We start from the raw sequence: 21,143 nt of genomic DNA on the forward strand, positions 1-21,143 counted from the left end.
AGCAGCCAGCCTATACCACAGCCACAAGAATTTAGGATCCAATCCAAGCCAAATCTGTGACCCACACCACAGCTCACAGCAACGTTGGATTCTTAACCCACTAACTGAGTTCAGGGATCAAACTCATGGATACTAGTCAGGTTCGTAACCCACTGAACCACAATGGGAACTCCAATATCTTCCTTTATATTCATTTTGGGGGGTTCAGATTAATGCTATTTTTACAGTAACTTCTTTAAAACACCAAAGACATTCTCTGTGTATAATTAACAGATAATAAACAGTCCATGCAGGCAGGTGAAGTAGTTGTTGGGGCAAAACTGGAAAATACCTAGGGCTCTGAGGAGGGCAGGCAGTCACCTTGGCGCTCAGCACCCAGAGCGGCCTGCTGGCAGCCACGTTTGTCGGTCAGGGTCTCCCTCCCCTTCGAGTGAAGTTCTAGGTCTGGGCTCTGTCCGTCACATGCTATGTGACCCTGAGAAGGTCATTTACCAAATGAGCCTTCAGACATTTTCTCCATAAAATGAGGGTTCTTAGAATTAAAAAAAAAAATAAATTTTCAAAGTCAGATGACTGACTTCAGGGTCTGACACATTGTTGCCATATTTTAGCCATTGAAACCTGTTTCCTTCTCACTCTTCCCCAACAAACAAAGCTCTATGATGCTGCTGGCCCCTGTGTTTCTCCAGGGCTCTTCCCTTTTCTAAACCCCACGTGCATTCCTGGCTGGCACCTCATGCTCATTTGGAGAGCTCCCTTGCTTTCAACTGCCTTTTCTTTTCCTATTATCCTATCTAAATACTTCCTGAGCCTTCTTCTGGAGAGTTTTTCCTGAGGCTCAGGCAGACCTCTCCCTTCCCAGAATGGCTCTATTGACAGCAACTGCAGCATTAACCTCCAAAATAACCAGAGCAACCTCTCCTCTGGGTCAGGAACTGTGCTTAATGGGATCATATACCATGCTTTTTTTTTCTTTTAAACTTTGTAAAAAATCCAGAGAAAGGTACTTTTTACAGGTGAAGAACTCCATATTTAGGAGGAGATTTGTACAAGCTGATATGCTACTAGATGATGAAGCAAAAACTGTATTGATGATTGCCAGAACTCTATTCACTGATTCTACCATTTAACACATTTAAATAGCCCCAAATCCTTTCATATGCCTTCATGTTGTAAAAGTTTAATTTTAAATAAAACCATAAATTATGCCAGCAAGATTAAGCACTTTAAAAGTCTCCTTCGCTCCCCCCATTAATTTTCAACTTTAAAGAAGTTTTTAAAGCCCATACATCTGTATATAAATTTTTTGTTCTTTCTACCATCCTAGTATTTATTCTAGAACATTCCTATTAATGTTCCCACCAAACACACACACACACACCACACACACACAGGTGTACACATGTCAACAAAATTGTGCTCAAATAAATTTCATTCCCATCAGGATCTTAGAGTTCTCTGTAACAGATACTAGTTAGAAACCGAGATCTTCCTAAGAGAAAAAGAGAAAGACAAATATTATATGGTATCACTTATATGTGGAATGTAAAATATCACACAAATGAATTTGTTTATGAAAAAGAAACAGACTCACAGACACAGAAAATTGACTCTCAGCGGCCAAGGGGGAGGGGGCTTGGGGAGGGATGGATTGTGAATTTGGGATTAGTGGTTGCAAACTATCTACATAGGATGAATAAACAACAAGGTCCTACTCTAAAGCACAGGGGACTACATTATCCTGTGATAAACCATAATGGAAAAGAATATGAAAAAGAATACGTATAACTGAATCACTTTGCTGTATAGCAGAAATTAACATGACACTGTAAATCAACTATATTTCAATAAAATAAATTTTTTAAAAAAGAACCGAGATCTTCAAGAGTGAGACTCCAGCCTCAGCCCCTGAACGACTATATGGAGGACAAAAAATTTCTGGGAAAATGATAAGATTAGATCAAATGTTCTCCTTGGCATGAGGAGCCAGTGGCATCACTCTCTTCTAGGGAATCTCTTGATTTTGGTCCAGTGTAACTTTCTAACTCTTATCTTGTATTGCTACCTATGGACATTCAGGAGGTCATGATTATTACATGGAAAGTCTGGGGTCACACAGTTTTTGCCAAATGCAGGACTGCGACCTGGGGACAAGAGAGAGAACAAGAAGATAGAATAATTTAGTAGAATCCAGAAAATCACTTACCAAGGATGATGCAGTGGAGTGAGTGTATCCTGGGAGAGGTGCAAGTACAGGTGCTGTGGGCCCCCAGGTGAGAGGCATCTAACCTTCGAGCCTCTACAGATGGCCTACTCTGTATCAGGACTTCTCCTATGACTCTGTCTTTATGCTACTTGATATCACACACAGCTGTAGGCCTGTTGTGCACTCATGGCCTATAGAACACTTGAGAATACAGACTATTTTACCATTGACTCCAACTCTCAGAGGGACAACTACCTGGTCCAGGGGAGGGGGGTGGCGTGAGCATGGGGACAGCCATGGAAAAGCTGACAAAAACTTGGAAGTTTGCTTGGAACTCTGCCTGGGAGAAAGCACCATTCCTGAAAGCAGGAGCACTGGGCCAGAGCAGAGGCCTGAGAGAGAATGGGAGATGGGCCTGGGGAAGGGGGGCCATCTGTTTTGTGGGAAAACCACAATAGAACACCAAGCTGTCCATAAGGTCACACCGGCCATGAAAACCCAAAAGCACATTTGTTCCAGAAACTTTCCAAACTAAATTTTACAAAGAAAAGGGGCAGGGTAGGGGAGAGGAAGAAAAAGAAAAAGGGAAAGAGACGATGAAAAGAACAAAGTAGGAAAGGAAGAAAATAGGAAGCGGGAGGGAAGGGAGGCAGGAAGAAATGAAAGTTTTGTGCATGGTGGAGAAAATATGTAGCATGTCTTCCCCAGGGCTTTTTGAAGGGAGGGACATGCAGTATTTACTTATATATGTTATATGATTAATGCCAGGGCAGAAAGTCAGTTCAAGGCACAGCCTCTGAGACATGTGGGTATTTCAATCCACTACTTCTTCACTTACTTTCTGTTTGTATCACTTTTAATACTGAATATCATACTTGAAGCATGATAAATGTTCAGTAAAGATCAATAAGGCATAATATTTGCCTTCCAAGGTGATATAAACACAAAGGGACAACACATTTGCCTGCCCTGTCTGTCCTCCAGTCACCTTGCCTCCCTGCTATACCTCAGCCATGCCAAGCATGCCCAGATACTCAACCCTTCACACATGCTGTTCCACCTGGCTGGCCCAGGTCTCTTCCTTATTTCCATAAGGACTTGGCTGAAATACCAAATGCCATCTCATCAGAGCTTCCTTCTTTGACAGCTCTCAATCACTCCCTGGCTAGACTTTGCTTTGTTTTGCGTCCTAGAACTTATCACTGTGGAAAGTAACATAATGTCTTTTCTATCAAAGGAAATCTTGGTTACTCCATTTTGCTCTGGTTTTGGCTGCGACCTCCCCTCCTCTTTCCCTCTTCTCCCAGTAACAATTTGTTTCAAATTAGCCAACTGGGAAGAATGTGCACCCTGACCTGACCTATGGAAAGGGGACAGGTAAAGCACCTGTATTAGGGATAAATAGGGGAGGGTCCTTTGTTGGTGTGTGCGCTTTTTGGAGTACCCGCACCCTTCTGCAGAAGTAAAGAACCTTGTCGAGATCTCCCTGTGTTCATGTGTTTCATTTTTCGACTCTGATGATCTGAGCCATGTCCCCAACATCGCCACCTGGCATTACGCATTTGCTTATAATCTGTCTCCTCTAACTAGAAGGTAAGCTCTACAAGGGCAGGGCTTTTGCAACTTCCCCTACTATACCTTATTCTAGAAGGGCATCTGGCATAGCATGGATGTCTAACTATGTTTTTCAAATGAATGGCTAATAAATAGGTCTGGAGTGAACCAGACCCAGCTTCAAATTTTAGTCCTTCAGCAATGGCAAAAGTGTTTAATCACTGTAGCCTCATTTTTCTCAGCTGAAGTGAGGAAAATAATAAGAAGCCTTATTTCCAAGCATTGTTCTAAGTAGAGCAGCTAAAAGTATCTAGTGCAGAAGCATCATATAAATGATAGGAATATAATGCATGATTGTAGCACCTTTGTTGCTTGAGAACATATAGGGCAAAGAAGAGATATGAGTGAGTGCCAAGATCTTTATGATGCTACCTTTTAAATTTTGTTTTAAAGCATGAGTCAGAAGTATGAGGAAATTTCCAAACCCTTAGAAACTGCCACACATCCATGGTATATGGACTGGTACTGCTGAGTCCTGGGGGAGCCTGAGAACCCTGGAGAAAGCCAGTCCTTTGCCCTAGAATTAAGATCTGGAGATGACAAGTTTCTTCTCTGTGCTCACATCCTTGGGAAATAAAGGCACAAACCTCCTCACAGAGGGTGCAGGGAATGTAGCACGAAATGGATACAAAGGACCTAATTTGAAAGCTGCCCAGCTGAGTCAGTTACTGCACCATCACTGTCAGGTTTTTCCTTGTTGAGTGGGGAGGCCTGTGTTATCTTATTTCATGCTTTTCTTGTTGGTTTTCAGGTCTGTCTTTAGCTGCTACATCAGAGAGGCCAAGTAGAAATCAATAGTGGTTGAAATCAAGAGACTTAGGCAATATGAAAAATGGGGTCAGAACAACACTATTAGAAAGACAAAAGTGTTAGGTGCTGGCGGATTAAGCCTGGATGCTTGATCTGGGGACAGAAAGGAGGGGGAGGGTATCTGCTAAACATGTCAGGAAGTAGTAGGGACCTTTTAGAATCTGAAGCCAACCAGAAATGCAAACTTCTAACCTCCCCCCAGGCACCACCCTAGAAGCTACTAAATACATTAACTGTTTGATGAAGAAGGTAGGTGAAGGCTATGAAATGCGTAGTCTAATAATCCAGTGGGTGTACTTGTGTTGGGACTCTGGCTGGAGCAGGGGTGGCAAGTGTGGTATTTTTAGATTTGCATAAAAATACCAGTGTTGCTGTTCTCTAGGAACATTAAAGAGATGTGATATCTCTTGAAGGTTCACTGAAGACGAAATACAAACAGCCAAGAAAAATAAATACAAATTCTTAACATCATTCTTAATTAAATAAATGCAAATTAAAACAATAAGGACATGCCACATTTTTGCTCAGCAGATGGGTTATGTTTAAAAAACTTTTCATAATATTATGGACTATTGAGAGCTTGCAAACACAGGCACTCTCATATTCAAAGAGTATGTAATGAGGAGCTTTCGTTGTAGCTCAGCAGTAATGAACCCAACTGCAAACATGAGGTTGCGGATTCGATCCCTGGACCTGCTCAGTGGGTTATTGATCTGGCATTGACATGAGCTGTGGTGTAGGTGGAAGATGTGGCTCGGATCCCACTTCGCTGTAGCTGTGGGGTAGGCTGGCAGCTGAGGCTCTGATTCGACTTCTAGCCTGGGAACTTCCATATGCTGCAGGTACAGCCCTAAAAAGCAAAACAAACAAACAACAAATGAAAAGTATGCAATGCTACAACTATTTCAGAGGGCAATGTGACTAAGTCTGTACATATTTTAAATGTATACAATTTCATACCCAGAGATTTCCCTTCAGTAATTTTTCTTTGAGCAGTGTTGGTTGCTTATACATGTTTGAATGCTTTCTAACCGAATAAGTTAATATGTGTGCATGTGAATGAATCAGCACTATTCTAAATGTCCCCAATATCTATATGCCTATCAATGAGACAGTGATTAACAAAATCATAGTTGAGTACATAATAGGTTTCTATGTAGTGATTAACCACGAAGTGGCTAAATTTACATGTGCTGGAAAGATTTTTAAGTTGCTCCTGTGTGCACTCACACAGACTTTGGCATAAAAGTTTTACACTATGAACATTTGTTAGTGTGTATGTACGTGTAAATAATACTTTTATCCAGGAAACCCAAATAATTTCTGGGATAATAAAAAAGAAAACAAATATTTTTAATACCAATTTTGGGGAATGAGAATGAAGGTCAGGAAGTGAATTCTCTTTTTCACCTGACACACTGGAGTACTGCTTATCTTCTGTATTGTTGTCAGTGCTACTTTTTAAAAATATATATATATGTATAAAATGATTTTTTTTCCCATCATAGCTAGTTTTCAGTGTTCTGTCAATTTTCGCTACTTTTGCTGGTATGAAAGTAATGAAAGCTTACTGTATGAACTCAAACCACTTCATTGTTAATACAGTGAGGACAGATGAGAACTGAGGTCTCTGTGTCTGCGATGCTCTGCTCCTACAGTATTTCAGCAGTGCTCCCTTATCCAGATGTTAATATGCATGCTGTTCAAGACAACAATTTGATATTGCAGGAGTAGAAAATGGGAAGTAAAAATGAGATGTTTCACTCTCACCCACAACCAGAATGAGTGGGATGGTGGTGGAATAGAGTGGTGAGTTTCCTTTCATTTTTACCTCCGCTTATAAAATGCTGATTTGAGGTCCACTTCAGAAAGAGTTTGGGGGCAGTATTTTCACGGCTGGTTAAAGCGCTAAGGTTGTTGGTTCCCCAGTGAAAGAGATTAGTCCTACAGCAAGGTGTTACAAGGTTAGTTACTCATGCAAATAGACATGGAGACCAGGAATTGTTCCCTGTCCCTGCTAGCACAGAACACTGCAAGTGCAGAAATATTCAGGTCACCAGCCAGGCCTTTCATTTCAGAAGTAAAAGGGAGAAGCAAGAAAGTCCCAACTTGGTAGTGCAGGTTCTCTAATAGGATAATATACATAGATGAGCACAGATATAAAACTGCAGATCCATGTGCAATTACCACACAAAGATCCTGATAAAAGTTACGTCCTTTTCCTCCAAATCACGTACACACATACTAAGTGGTACATGATTTCAGAGACTCTGAGTTTCTCACACTCATCCATTAGCCCTAAGGAACTCTACATACTATGGTTAAAGGTCCCCTCTCCTTTTTTTTTTTTTTTTTTTTTTCCCTTTTGGCTGTGCCCACAGCATGCAGAAGTTCCTGGACCAGAGATAGAACCTGCGCCATAGCAGTGACACCAGATATGTAATCACTAGGCTACCACAGAACAACTACAGGCCCTTCTTTAAGAAGATATGCCCATACAGTGACACACACAGGTATTTATTAAGTCAACATACATTGAATGCACCAGATTCTAAGCTATGTTCTATACCTAGAACCAAGAATAAGTAAGACATGACTTTTCACAAAGCTTTTCAATCTAACAGTTTGGTCAATATTTTCTAACTACATATATTACATGCATACACACACACACACACATACATGTACTTATATTAAGTAAATCAATAGAACGCAGGTTTCCTTTTTACTAGCCTAATGCACTGGGTAGCAATTTAAATATATTAGGTATATGTACACACTCAGTCTCCCCCAACACACAGGGTATTTAAACAGTAAAATCTTTGTTTCCTGAATAAGGACCTGTCAATTTGTTCTTGGTTGAGTGCAGGGGCCAATAACAAATGCCACAGCCAATAAATATATTCAAAAATTTGCAGTAATACTTGCTATGATTGATTGTCATTGAGGTTGCGCCCTTTAGCTGGCCTCCCAAGGCAGAAAGGCAGGACAAGAAGAGAATAACATCCCTGTTGTGGTTGTAAACTACAGAACATATCAGAACAACATTCAGAGAACTGTTGGGAAGAAACCTTATGTGGATCATAGACCCTCACAGAGCAAAAGCTTTCCAGAGTTCACCTCTCCTCAACAAGAGAGACTTTCATTGAAATAGAAATTAATTATAAAATGAGATTTAGAGATATGTGAAATGAGACTAAAATTAAACTTCAAATATAAGCCCAGATAAAGACTCACAACAGTGAGTCTACCAAAGGAAAGGGGGAGAGCAGGGATGAATTGGGAATTTGGGATTAGCAGATACACACTACTATATATAAAGCTGATTAAACAACAAGGTCCTACTGCACAGCACAGGGAACGATACCAATATCTTACAATAACCTATAATGGAAAAGAATCTGGAAAAGTCCTGCTGTATAGTACAGGGAACTATGTCCAGTCACTTAGGATGGAACATGATGGAGGATAATGTAAGAAAAAAAAAATATATATATATATATACACACACATATATATGACTGAGTCACTTTGCTATACAGTAGAAATTGACAGAACACTGTAAATCAACTATAATAGAAAAAATAAAAATCATTTAAAAAATTAGACACATGTATAACTGAATCGCTTTTTTGTACACCTGAGACTACTATAATATTGTACATCAGCCATGCCTGGATTAAAAAAAAAAAATGCCAGAGAAGCATCTGCAATTCACTTCATGGGGAAGAGCCAAATAAGTGAGGGGGATTTTTTTTTTTTTTTCTGTGTCATATGCTCAGTGCATTGGCTACAAAATTCTTAAAACCATCAAATCAGAAAAAAAAATGTTCAAAGTAAAATATAAATAGATACTATTTTGCATATAGCCTATCGGATATTGAATATAAACAATGGATCCCATATATTTAAATTTTGTACTAAACAGTAGCAAAGAGATAGAAAAACAAGAGGGGTCCCAATCATGGAATGGGGAGAAAGATAACACAGAGACACTGGAATTCTTGGAGCAACTGGCCAGCCTGGAGTCTGATTTTGATAAATACACTCTCAGTTACATTTGCTAATAGCTGGCTCCTCTGACCTCTCTGTGTACTTTTCTTCCTCCTCCTCTATGTTCCTTTGACCTGAGGCCCTGGTTACTGACTCTCCTGAAGACAGGCAGGACAGACAGACAGAGGAATACAATACTGAGAACTATCTCATTTCTTTTATACTCAGCCAGGTCATGTGTCATATGCATAGATCCTTTATTTAAGTTGGCAGGGGTTTTTTTGTTTTGTTTTGTTTTGACAGGGATAACTTTCCGAATTAAATCCCTTTATTGAATTTTCACTCTTGGATAGTTTTTGAAGATGCTGCCTTTGCAAAAAAGTAAAATAAAGTAAATAAAATTAGAACTGATATCTTTCATGCCTTGTGAAAGCTAAGCCTGAGATGACAGTTTGGCATTATCAACCTCCACACCTGCAGGGAGCACAGGAATAATGTTGGGTGAGAGAAACGTACAGATCAGAGGAAGTGATGGCCTGGTTGTTTTCAGGATATGGGGTTATGTGCCTTAGATGACACAAGTCAGAAAGCAGCACTATCCCCCAAAGCTTGAAAATAAAAGCAATCTGGGATGCAATTCCATCTAGAGCTTTCTAAACAAGGGGTGTAGTCATGGGAGACGGACACTAAAGCTTTTTCATTAGTTTTCTGTTGTGGGTCTTTGTTACTCTAAGCATGTTCCACAGATCGGTGGCATTGGTTTCACCTGGGAGCTTGTTAGGAATGCAGACTCTTGGGCCCTTACTGAGTCACAATCCACATTTTAACAAGATCCCTAGGTGGGTCATTTGCATGTTAAAGTTCAAGATGAAATGCTTTAAAATTTTCAGACAACTTGGTAAGTGAGGTTAGGTGGCCAGCTGGTAACCCTGACACTTGCTCAACTGTGTGATCATTCATTCATTCATTCAGTAAACACTTATTAAGCCCCATTTACATGTAGACACTCTGGCATGTGCTGGAGATGCAATACTGAACAAAGGAATACATGGCACCTACCCTCACAGAATTTATAAGCTGGCAGAGAAGAAAAGTCATGATCAAACAGTCACGTAAATGGAATGAGTAATGTCAAACTAAGACGAGCATCATAAAGAAAAATAACAGAATTGGATGAAAGCAAACAAAATAAGCTGGTTTAGATTAGGAGTTCAAGAAATACTTCCTTAAGAAATGGTTGCTTTCCCTGGTTCTGCTATGGTGATACTGGATGTTATCCCTGAAGGAAGCTAGGTGAAGGGTACAGAAGAACTGGTGCTATTTTTGCAACTTTTATGTGAGTCTAAAATTATTTCAAAATTAAAATGTTAAAAAAAAAAAAAGAAATGGATGCTTACCCAGAGAGGTGAGTGAAGAAAGGGGAGGGGGAAGAAAGAAAGGTATTTCAAGCAGAGGAAACAACAGGTATGGAGCCTTATCGGGTGACAAACCTTGCGGGTTCCAAGAACTGAGAGCAAACCCAAAGTGAATTGTAGAGGAATGAGAAAGACACAGAGTGAGATGGGGCTGAAGAAATGGGCAGGCATCAGATTATGCTGCAGCTACAGGCGGAGGTGAGAACTTGGTTCTTTATTATTAGAGCAATGGGAAGTAAAACAAAGCTTTAAGTGGAGAACATGGCAACTTCTGACTTAGGAAAAAGACAGCTCTGACTATGGTGTACCAAGAACTAGACCTTGGAATCCAAGACAATATCATCAGATCTGGTCGCCACCAGAGAGAGCACACTAAGAGGTGGAAAGAAGCTCTAACCTGTTGAGTTTATTCTATGTCTGGTACAGTCTGGGCATCTTACATATCACAGCCCTGCCTCAGTTTATAAAAGAGGATGGAGATGGTGAGCTTGGACTCTGATCTGTTCCCCCACTGATTCTGCCAAAGAATATATTCATTCCCCAAAAGGGGAAAGGAGCCTCTGGAGATAAAAAATCTCCCTGTGAGTGCATAGTAATGGAGTAGGTGTGGTCTCTGGAGAGTTTGGATGGCAGGGGTGACCAGCTTCTTCTAGCTGTAAGCCGGTAAATCATCAGTATCATGTGCCTTCCCATCAGAAGAGTGGAGGAGAGTAGACAGGCTCAGTGTCAGTGAGGATAAAGTTTTCGAATTGTGAGGGCTACTTCCGAAACAGGAAAGGTCTCAAAAAATCACGCTCTGGTTCAGTGCTGAACAACTTGGCGCTGCGGTAACTGGAGAGGCCATTCTCTTCCTTTGCAGGAGCGGAGAAGATGAAAGGAGCCAAGGAAGGGAGCTTGCCTGAACGGTACAAAACTGAGGGCAGGCTCCTAATCAGAAAAAGGGCCTGCCTGAATGGTGCATGCCAAAGGTGGGCTTCTGGTCAGGACGAAAGCCTGCCTGCATGGTACAAGCCGAGGGCAGGCCTCAGGTTACACAGCTCTCATTTTGATGTTGATGGGGAAAAATTGGGGCTTTCCTGGGAAAACAATTTCCAAGTTTGTGCCTGAGAACATGGATTGTTTCGCTGGTGACCTAGTCTTTCCTGTTGTTTTGTTATTCAGTTTTCCTCAATCTTTCCTGATTATTTACTTATTATTCTTATTTCCTATTCTTATTTTCCTGTGGTGATTTGTGATTTAACAAAATTACAATAATAGTATAATAAGAATTTCATCCTGAAGGACTTTCCTCTATTTAAATCCAACTTAATTAAAATAGAGTGTTTATCTACTAACTAGTTATACAGTAAACTTTAGAGTTAGGATTTTAATGAGTTCTATAGAAGCTAGACATATATTATTCTTGATCAAAAGAAACCCAGCTGTGAGTTTTGTCCTTGATTTTAGAAACTTTTAGTGGTAGCTAGCTAAGTTGATTTGTATTTTCTCACAGTCTCCCTGCCAAGGACACTGTGAAGATAGACACTAGTCTGAAGACAAAAATTGTTATGTTTGTGGCCTCTTCAGCTTGTAAAAATTGGCTGGCCATGAGATGGTTTGTGCTGGGTCTCCTCTTTCCCACATGATACGCTGTGCCTGTCTGTCCTTGAATTGCACTCACTAAATTTAGTTAAACTGAAGATTTTAAAACATGACGTACTGCTACTGTACCATGTGATCAAAAAACAAAGCCTAATAGTTAACCAATGTACTTTTAACACTATGACGTAATCTGTAGTGAAAAACTGTCTATATAATCAACCACTTATGCTAATAAAATTTGACCGGTCCAGCGCCCTGAAAGAAGGGACAAAGAGGCTGTCTACGTGTGCATCTGCTGACCATCCCCACAGGAATCCCCGGCTGCTGGAGCTGGACTCCGGCATTCCTTCTCTACACTCCAGACATCTTCTTCTCATCTGACTCTTCTCCTTTTTCCTTCACATTTATCTCATTTCTCTTCTTCCTTTTCACTGCAGTGCCCATCTGGAGCCCAGCAGTATCCCCTTCTAGAGATCCTCAGGGCCAAAGAAAGGGAAGGACATCCATGGTGCTGTTGTTTAAATATATTAAACTTTCTGTGCCTTGGTTTCTTCACCTGTAAAATCCTCACCCAACTTACAAGTTGGGAGGATTAACCATGAAAAGTATGGAAGGATACTTTGGCATAATTCTTAGTAGGAGGCAAGTGCTCAGTAAATGTTAGCTACTACAAGAATCATTATCATTAACTTGTTTAATTTACGGTGAGGAAACAGAGGCATTAAAGAGTTTAAGTAACTTTTTAAAGATCACACAATAAGCAAGTGAACTTTTCTGATATTCATTTTTTTTAAATATTTAGAATCATGCAGTCCAAGGCAATTATAAACATGGATAAAATGATGAAAAGCAACTTGAAAAATATGATAGTACCAAAAATGGAAATCAGACTATACTAATCAGGTTAACATAAATTAAACTTCCCAATTATTCATCCAATCTCTATTGTTGGCCTAGTTTTTATATTAAAACCTAGTTTTTATCTCGAATGAGACAGAGATAATCCATGTATTCAAAAGCTTACTCTCTCATTAGAGGTGAGTGAAATATGATGTGATGATGCTTGATAAGTGCTAACAGCTATCATTCATTAAACAAGGTATTTTAAATACCATTTAAGCACTTACATCTATTAATTCACTTAATTCTCATAAGATATATGAGGTTGTAATTATCCTTTTCCAGACAAGGAAACCAAGGTATATACATTATTAAAGAAAGTGTCTGTTAATTACAGTCACAATTAGAATCAAACTAAGAAACAGGGAAAACTGGAACTTCGAACAACTGGAAATGCTGGTAATTCACATAAGATGGCTGGAAGATATAGGGAGGAGCTGAAACTACCTAGAAAAGAATATAATGGAGGAAATAACAAAATGGTCCCCGACTCTCCAGACTCTCCACTCATTTTCCTTAACTACTCTTTAGCATCTTACACTAAATCGCAGACTTCATCAAGGGAAGCCATTATCCAAGCAAAGTCCACCTACTTATAACTGCCTGATGTTTCACTCATGGCTTTAGAGAGAAAATACTCTGCTCTCCCTACTGTACTCTTTTCCTCTTTCTTGCTCAAGCCAAATATTTCCTTGTCTCTCTGATAGTGAATTTGTGAGTGACTCAGACATGGGTTTGGATCCTGGATCTGCAACCCTCCTCTTTATTGTGTGCTAAAGCCACAAAGCCCACAGGAAGTGTGGTTGTCCACTGTCACCAACTTAACTGAGGTTGTTCAGAACCACCAACTGACTTTTCCCTCCTGCCCTTTATGACGGGAATATTTGGGATGATTCTTTTTTTTTTTTCTCAGTCCTTTCTAAGTGCTTTTGGCATCTCTCATCAAAACAGTGAGACAGGAGTTCCCATTGTGGTGCAGCAGAAACAATCCAACTAGGAACCATGAGGTTGCAGATTCGATCCCTGGCCTCACTCAGTGGGTTCAGGATCTGGTGTTGCTGTGAACTGTGGTGTACGTCACAGACATGGCTTGGATCTGGTGTTGCTGAGGCTGTGGCATAGGCTGGCAGCTGAAGCTCTGATTAGACTCCTAGCCTGGGAACCTCCATATGCCATGGGTGTGGCCCTAAAAAGCAAAAAAAAAAAAAAAACCCAAAAACCAAAAAACCAAACGAAAAACAGTGAGGTGGTGCCTGGATAATATATGCTAAAAGTAAGGAAATTGGAAAAATAAATCAAAACAAAACAGCAGCAATAACACAATAATAACTGTTAACTTTAGAAAAAAGGCTTTTGGAATTTTCTCAACACTTGCAAAGAAAAAAAAAAACCTGATTGGATGAGAATCATTGAGAATTATTAAGACAATTTTAGGTTACAAAGGACAAAAAAAATGTCCTCAATTCCAAATGACTTAGATTATTGCAGCTGTGATTTCCTTTAATGCAGATTTGATTGATGGCAGATTGATAAAACATTATCATGGTGGAAAAGTTGCTTTACTTACGACCATCCACAGTTCTGGCCTCGAGATGCACAAGATCTGGTTCCTTGTTTGACCCCATCACAGACCTAAATGATGGAGAAACATCAACATTAATTAATTTCCATGTGCCTTAGAAACTCTCAACTGTGCCCACAGACCGCTAGTGTCCACAGGATTCTAAAACCACCATCCTTGGAATACATCTACTGTATGTATTTATATAGCCTGACAGTAAAATTTCCACTTCAAATAAAAACGATAATGAAACCTATATTTGATGAAGGCCAGGCTTAACTCCGGCAAGGATATTGTGTGTTATTAGCTCAGACTTGCAAATAAGTCCCATGCTTGTCATATGGAACAATCTCACCCGCAGTGTATTAAACTTTCAAGACTTATCAGGCAGATGCCAGGCAGGCTGTTTTAGCTGGGTGACTTGAACAGTGATTTACATTGAAAACAGATCTAATTAATTTTTTTTCATTTAAAAATTGCATAACTATCTACTATTACCCTATGAACACACCATGTGACCCAACCAATACAGTGGCCAGAATAGCATAGAGTCACCATTTTCTGTATTGTTGAACTTGTGTGAAGGGGGAAATGCAAATGCACCACACCGAAAGGTATGTGCCAGAAACCACACGTGTAAGTAAAACACAAGTCTATTTAAAATGCCTTGAAGGCACATATTGTTCACTTATCTTGCAGTGAGCCATATTAAGTAGAAAATAATATTCTGTTACATAAGTTCATATAGACAATCATACTCTAAGACTTTCATACAGCAAGATTAATTAAACTTGGGACTGTCTATAGACTTTTTTTTCATCAGATTTGCAGAGCTTTCATTTAATCTGTTCCATTTCCACGTAGAAAACAGTAACATGCCTTAAAACTGGTCTCCTTCTGCCTGTCCTGAGCCACTCAACCCAGCCATCTAATCCATGTGAGAAAACGCAGATGTTAAAAAACACACATTAATTCCAGGACTCAGGGTACCCAAGACCCACCTTGCTTTAGCCACCCCATCTCCTGCCCCTCCCTGAAGGTGCCTTGTTTCTTTCCTCAGGCCCCTGTGAGCCTCTATATGTTTTTCTCTTCAGCTTGAAAGGCCCTTCTCCAGTTTCACCTTGTCTTCTTTGACTCTTATTTTAAGACACATCTAGAAAGTCGCTTCCTCCATTGCTATTTCTCAGTGTCACCAGGAAAACCGTTCTCTTCCTTCCAACAAATATTTCTTTTTTATATAAATACTGTAAAGCTTTGTTATAAATAATTATTTTTGTGTCTTTCTCCATGTAAAAGCAGCTCCCCCCAACACATTCCAAACTGAGAGCCATTGGAGGAGCTTTGTTTTAAACACTTCATATTTTTATATGAATATGCATATATATGCATAAAATAATGCCTGAGTTACAATACAATAGATAGTCAAATGATGAATGACAGAAGAAAAGAATGAAGGAAAGAAGGAATAAGGAGGGGAGGAAGGTAGGGAGAGTGTATAATGGTCTGTGAGCTCTTTGAAGTGATTTAATCATTGTCCTCAGGGCATTCCCAGAACTCTTCTTATTTGAACTCATCTTCCCAACTCAAAGTGTCTGAAGCCTTGCAAACTTAGTCTCTCTTCATCCTAAGAAATCTCCTTAAAGCCCTATTATCACTGTCAACTTTTCTTTGATTGATACACAGCCTGAAATTCAGAACCTATGCTAGAAACATTAAACTCTGCTCTTTTTTTTTCCCAGAAAGCAGAAATGTCCTAACAAGGGTTTTACAATTCCCCTCAAAGAGACAGGGGCATACACATAGACATTTGGCCTGGTTAGAATCTGAGCACAGTTAGACAGTGACACTTTTGCCATTATCATTTTGGTCAAGTGCCTTAGTGACTGCTTGTCTGGGTAAGGCAGCTCTCCACTTGCCACAGCGAAGCACTGATTGGACTCAGAAGTGACCTCTACTGCCAAGGTCACAGTCATGAGCATTAAAAAAGAAAACAAACTCCCTTCTGGCAACACTCAAACTAGAAAGCTTAGCAGGTAACTGGTTTTTGCAAATTATCACTGGGTAGTAACCTACTGTTCACCTCCCACCTTATCTGCTGCAAATTTTTTCCTTCAAATAACCAGCAACTATGACTCCCAGAAGCTGGGGTCCAGAAACACAGTGTTGCAACTAGCAAGCAAACCTACCCCTCCTTGGATTGTGCTCAGTGTCAATAGGAGGCACAATGATTTTTGTGTATCCAGTTGCATCTTCCCATGTGCACATGACCCCATATAAATAAAAACAGGAGTCTCTTAATCTTTTATCATCTCTAAAGGAAAGAGCTATTGTTTCAAGTGACATTTCCCTCTTATCAACTAATGGAAAGGGACAGAACCAAAACAGAGTCCTTTGTCTTTCCAAAGTCAATGGTGGCTAACCAATTCCCTTACCCCGCCTAAATTTTTTTTCCCATGTAGAGTAAAATAACTGCAACAACTAAATAAAATTTTAAAGTCAGACCACAGTGTTTCCAACAACTTTTATTTGCTGATGTGCTTGCCCTTTTTCCTGGAGGTCTAGGGTACCTCTAGATATGTAGTCACAGATTATAAAGAATTATAGCTGCTTTCACTTTGGGGCACTGGTGAATTCAAGAGCTGAACCAAACAATGTTAAATGTCCATGGAGGTGCTGGTTTTAATGGTGCTGTCACTGACCAGACACTTTGCAGAAACACATCACTGCAGATGACCTGCAGAGTATCATTTTCTAGGCCATTTATACATTTTGGTTGAAACTGAGGCATCGAATGGTTTTCTGTATGCTTTAAGATCAACTGTTGTTCTTACTAATGATGATGATGGTAAGCGGTTGCCAGGGGCTGGGCAGCAGGGGATGCGGGTGGGGAAAGGGGAGAGAACAGTAAGAGAACAAGATGAAGAAGGTCTGATGTACAACATGGTGAATATAACTGAATATTGTATCGTGTAACTGCAATTTGCTAAGACAGTAGAACTTAAGCGTTCTTATCCACAAAAAATGGTAAATATGTGAGGTGATGGATGTGTTAAGGGTATGGAATTCCTTTCTACTTTGTGAAATCAAATCATATGATTTGTATATGTATATCAAGTCGTCATGTTGTACACTTGAAATATACATATTATAATTCTATGTGTCAGTCGTACTTCAATAAAGCTAAAAATAATAAATCAAAGAAAATCAGCATAAATATAAAATTTAATCAAAAATATTCTCTTGATGATCTGATTTTTGGGCGTAAGAGCTCAAGGATGGCTTCAAGGTTCCTTACCTAATCATGTAAGTAACTGACTTTAGGTGTTGAGCACAGAGGTTTGGGCACCTCTGCTTTATGTTTCTAGATTGCCCTGTATACATCCCTGTCATGGTTCATAATAATTTTCTGGATGTCTTTGCATAAACACTGAACTCCCCAAAGGCAAGTGTCTGTTTTTCTTTGTCACTGTATTCTCTGTGCTTACCAGAGCATGGAAAAGAAGGTTTCCTCAATAAATATACAGACATTTTTACCCTGGTCAATATTTACTATACTATCCAATTCTGGGCTTCATAAAGAATCTCTCTATAAAAATGAGATGAAAAAATCCGGGTGCAGGATTCCTTTAATTAAATAAAGAGACAATAGGTGGCTGTATCTTGTATATCTTCATATCATCTTTATGTCTAACTGGGAAAATGAATTCCCTCCCTGAGCTAAATTTCAGAGAAGGGAAGGAACATCTTCACACCCTTGCAAATATTGGTGCCTTTGCCTGGAATAACCTCTTACCCTACCTCCGCCTTCTCAATGCTTCTGGTCTGTGGCTCTGCTGTAGATGAGTGAAGTTGAAAAGTCCTCCCAGTGGGGGTGCCACTTAAGCTAAGATGGTTATCCTTTCTGAGGCTTCCAGAACCATGCACATACTTCTGCACAGCATAAATTAGGCCATGTTTCAAGTGGTGATTCATTTGCCTGTCCCTCTGATTGACAGATAAGCTCAAACCTTTTTGTATTTTTGGGCTAGGCACCATGCTTATCATATACAGATATTCAATAAATATCTTCTGAATGCTTTTGGACAAAGGGGAAGTGCACAACCAGCCATTTCAGCATTTATCAATTAATGTGTATGTATGACATTTGTAAGTTACTTCACAGCTCTGGGCTTTTATCTTATTTTATCTTTTAAGGATAAAATGATATGTTAGTAAGTTTTCCTTGAATATACATCTTAAAGCACCTAGCAAATTCCTGGCCCACAGCAAGGGTGTGTGTTGTTTGGTGGGGAAAATTAATCCTCATGTGAAAATTAATCCTCATGTGAAAATTAAAATTGATGTTGGTAATAAAAGCTTCTTGGGATATCATGGGTCTTCCATTAGCAGCAAAGATTTACCATCATAAATCAAAAGACAAAAGATGAGTCAACGGTCTAGAAATCAACCACAGGAATAAATAAAATCATTTATTAGGTGAAACATTCTAATGCTTTATTATGTGATAAGAACAAGGGCTACAGATTTCCTGCTGTTATGACCATTAGAGCTATGGGAGAGACAGCAATCCAATGAAACAAAGGTTCTAATATTCAATGTGGTATCTGAAGACACAGGAGAAATTCCAGAGGAGAATGAGGGTCCAGGAAGCCTTTAGAGTCAATGGATTGAATCTTCAAGGATATACAATAATATGACCAATGGATAGAGGTGGTGGAAGAACATTCCAGATAAACATCAAGTAGAAAGGCACCAGGTCAGAGAGAGGATGATCCCTAGAGGCATGAACCAGTAAGTCAACATGGAAGATCTAATGTTTTCAGAGTAGAGAGGTAGAAAATAAAATGAAAACTGAGGCACTGCATGCAGCATGCCAAGGTTTTGTATTTGATCCTAAAAGCCATGGGATGCCACTGAAAAAAAAGTTATGCACAGAAGTTTATAAATCACTGAAAAAAAAAGTTATGCACAGAAGTTTATAAATCACTGAAAAGAAGAACTTGTATCCCCATTTATCTATGCAGAAGTCTCCCTGCCCAAGAAAGTCTAAGGTGAAAGCCCTCAGGCCAAGCTAGATCCAGCTCTGTTGATACAAATGAGACAAAGCTAGCCTCCTGCCTCTATGCTTCCCGTATCTTCAGTTGCTGCTCACATTTAGGAGCAGTTTTGGAATAAAATCTAAGGATTTTCATAGTCAAGAATGCAAATAAAACACTCACTCTCTGATATAGGGCTCCACGAAGTTAGCAGTGCACTATCAGTCTTCTGAAATACAATCAGCCAAATGCAGCCTTTGTAGACATTTTCTACAGAGAAACTCAAAAATGTCACCAGTTTATCATTCCCCTGGCATTTTGTCTGAGTTTATACCAGTTTAATATACTGCTCAATAAAGGCTGCAGAGCCACAAAATGTCCTGATAGAGATAACTGCACAGCAAGTATTAAAAAATAAACACCGTGTCGGGATAGCACCTATTTATTTAGATTTAGACTTGCTGCTAATGGCCGAGGGAGGAATGAGGAGGGATGTGAAGAGGAATGGAGGCTGGGGAGAGACACCCGCCCTCCTTCTGTTTGCTCTCCATGGAACATTCAGGTTCCTGCAGGCTCTCTCCATAAACAATCCAAGGGTGCAAGCAAGGATTAGTAGCTGGATACTCTGATTTTTGCCGCAGTCAAGGGTTTCCTCTTTACCCAATGCTTAGTTAGGCTCTCAAGACAAATATTACCAGGAAAGTCTGGCTGCTGCTGCAATGTTTACTTTTTTTTTCTTTTCTTTATTACTCAATGAATTTATTACATTTGTAGTGGTACAACGATCATCACAATCCAATTTTATAGGATTTCCATCCCACAACACCAGCGCATCCCCCCACCCCCCAAACTGTCTCCTTTGGAGACCATAGTAGCTTGGCCTGAGGTCTCATCTCCTGTCCCTGTGGGGGTAATGAGGAAAAAAAATGCAAAGCAGTCTGAAGGTGGCTTTTTTTTTTTTTTTTTTTTTGTCTTTTTGCCATTTCTTGGGCCACTCCCTCGGAATATGGAGGTTCCCAGGCTAGGGGTCAAATCAGAGCTATAGATGCTGGCCTACGCCAGAGACACAGCAATTGGGGATCTGAGCTGCGTCTGCAACCTACACCACAGCTCACGGCAATGCCAGATCGTTAACCCATTGAGCAAGGGCAGGGATCGAACCTGCAACCTCTTGGTTCCTAGTTGGATTTGTTAATCACTGCGCCACAACGGGAACTCCGAAGGTGGCATTTTAATTCTCCCTCAAGCCCAGAAAATGTTTTCCTCTGGTCTCCACATTGTTACACTGGTTTCCCAGAAGCAAGGGTGGCTACTACAAGTAACAAATAAATAGACAAACAAAAAAATGATGCTTAGTTTCTTGAATGAATAATGGTTCCTGAGAATCAGCACGACCAACATCCTTAAACTCATTAAATTCTGTACCATGTCATTCTTACTCCCTAATCCAGAAGCCTGACTGCTAGGTTATATATCAATAACAAAATGTAGGACAGACAGACAGACAGAGAGTGTGTGTGTAGGAGAGCAAAGTTAGGAGTGGGGTGTCTGGCCCAGAATGAGGGAATGCCTAAGGCTCAGGAGGGTGTGGGAGGTGAGGATGTTTGTTACTGATTAGAAATTGAACTGCTGGGTAGAAATAAAGCTGAATGTTAAAAGGGCAATGAAAATGCTTAGAAATAAGTAGCATGTCTGTCCCTGTAACCCAGAATGAACCTAGGGGGCTTTCCCAGGGCAGGTTCTTCTTCCATGTCCTCTGCTTTAGTCCCTCTCTGAAATATCTAGATAATAGCACCTGATGTACATTTCCTGAGATGTTTTATGGATGCTAAAACCCCTACCAAATGGAAGAAATTAACTACCTGATATTCATGAGCATGTAGTCCCCAAGCCTACAGGCTCCTAAGGAACCCTTGTGACACCCTGCTGTTACCCCATCATCAACCAATCAGATAGTGTTATCTCACCATTAGCCAATCAGAGAACTGTACACAAGCTGATCACAAGCTGATCACTTACCCTGAAAC

The 21,143-nt window shown here is 40.0% G+C and overlaps 1 protein-coding gene across 1 annotated transcript in view; it reads right to left on the reverse strand.

Moving 5' to 3' along the window:
• SORCS1 (sortilin related VPS10 domain containing receptor 1) overlaps positions 1-21,143 on the reverse strand; it is a 529,669-nt gene that overhangs the window by 131,998 nt on the left and 376,528 nt on the right. The window contains 1 exon segment of the mRNA XM_013983712.2: positions 14,087-14,151. Coding sequence (XP_013839166.2) covers positions 14,087-14,151 — 65 coding nt within the window.

Source organism: Sus scrofa, chromosome 14 (genome assembly GCF_000003025.6).
Source record: "Sus scrofa isolate TJ Tabasco breed Duroc chromosome 14, Sscrofa11.1, whole genome shotgun sequence".
Taxonomy (NCBI): Eukaryota; Metazoa; Chordata; class Mammalia; order Artiodactyla; family Suidae; genus Sus; species Sus scrofa.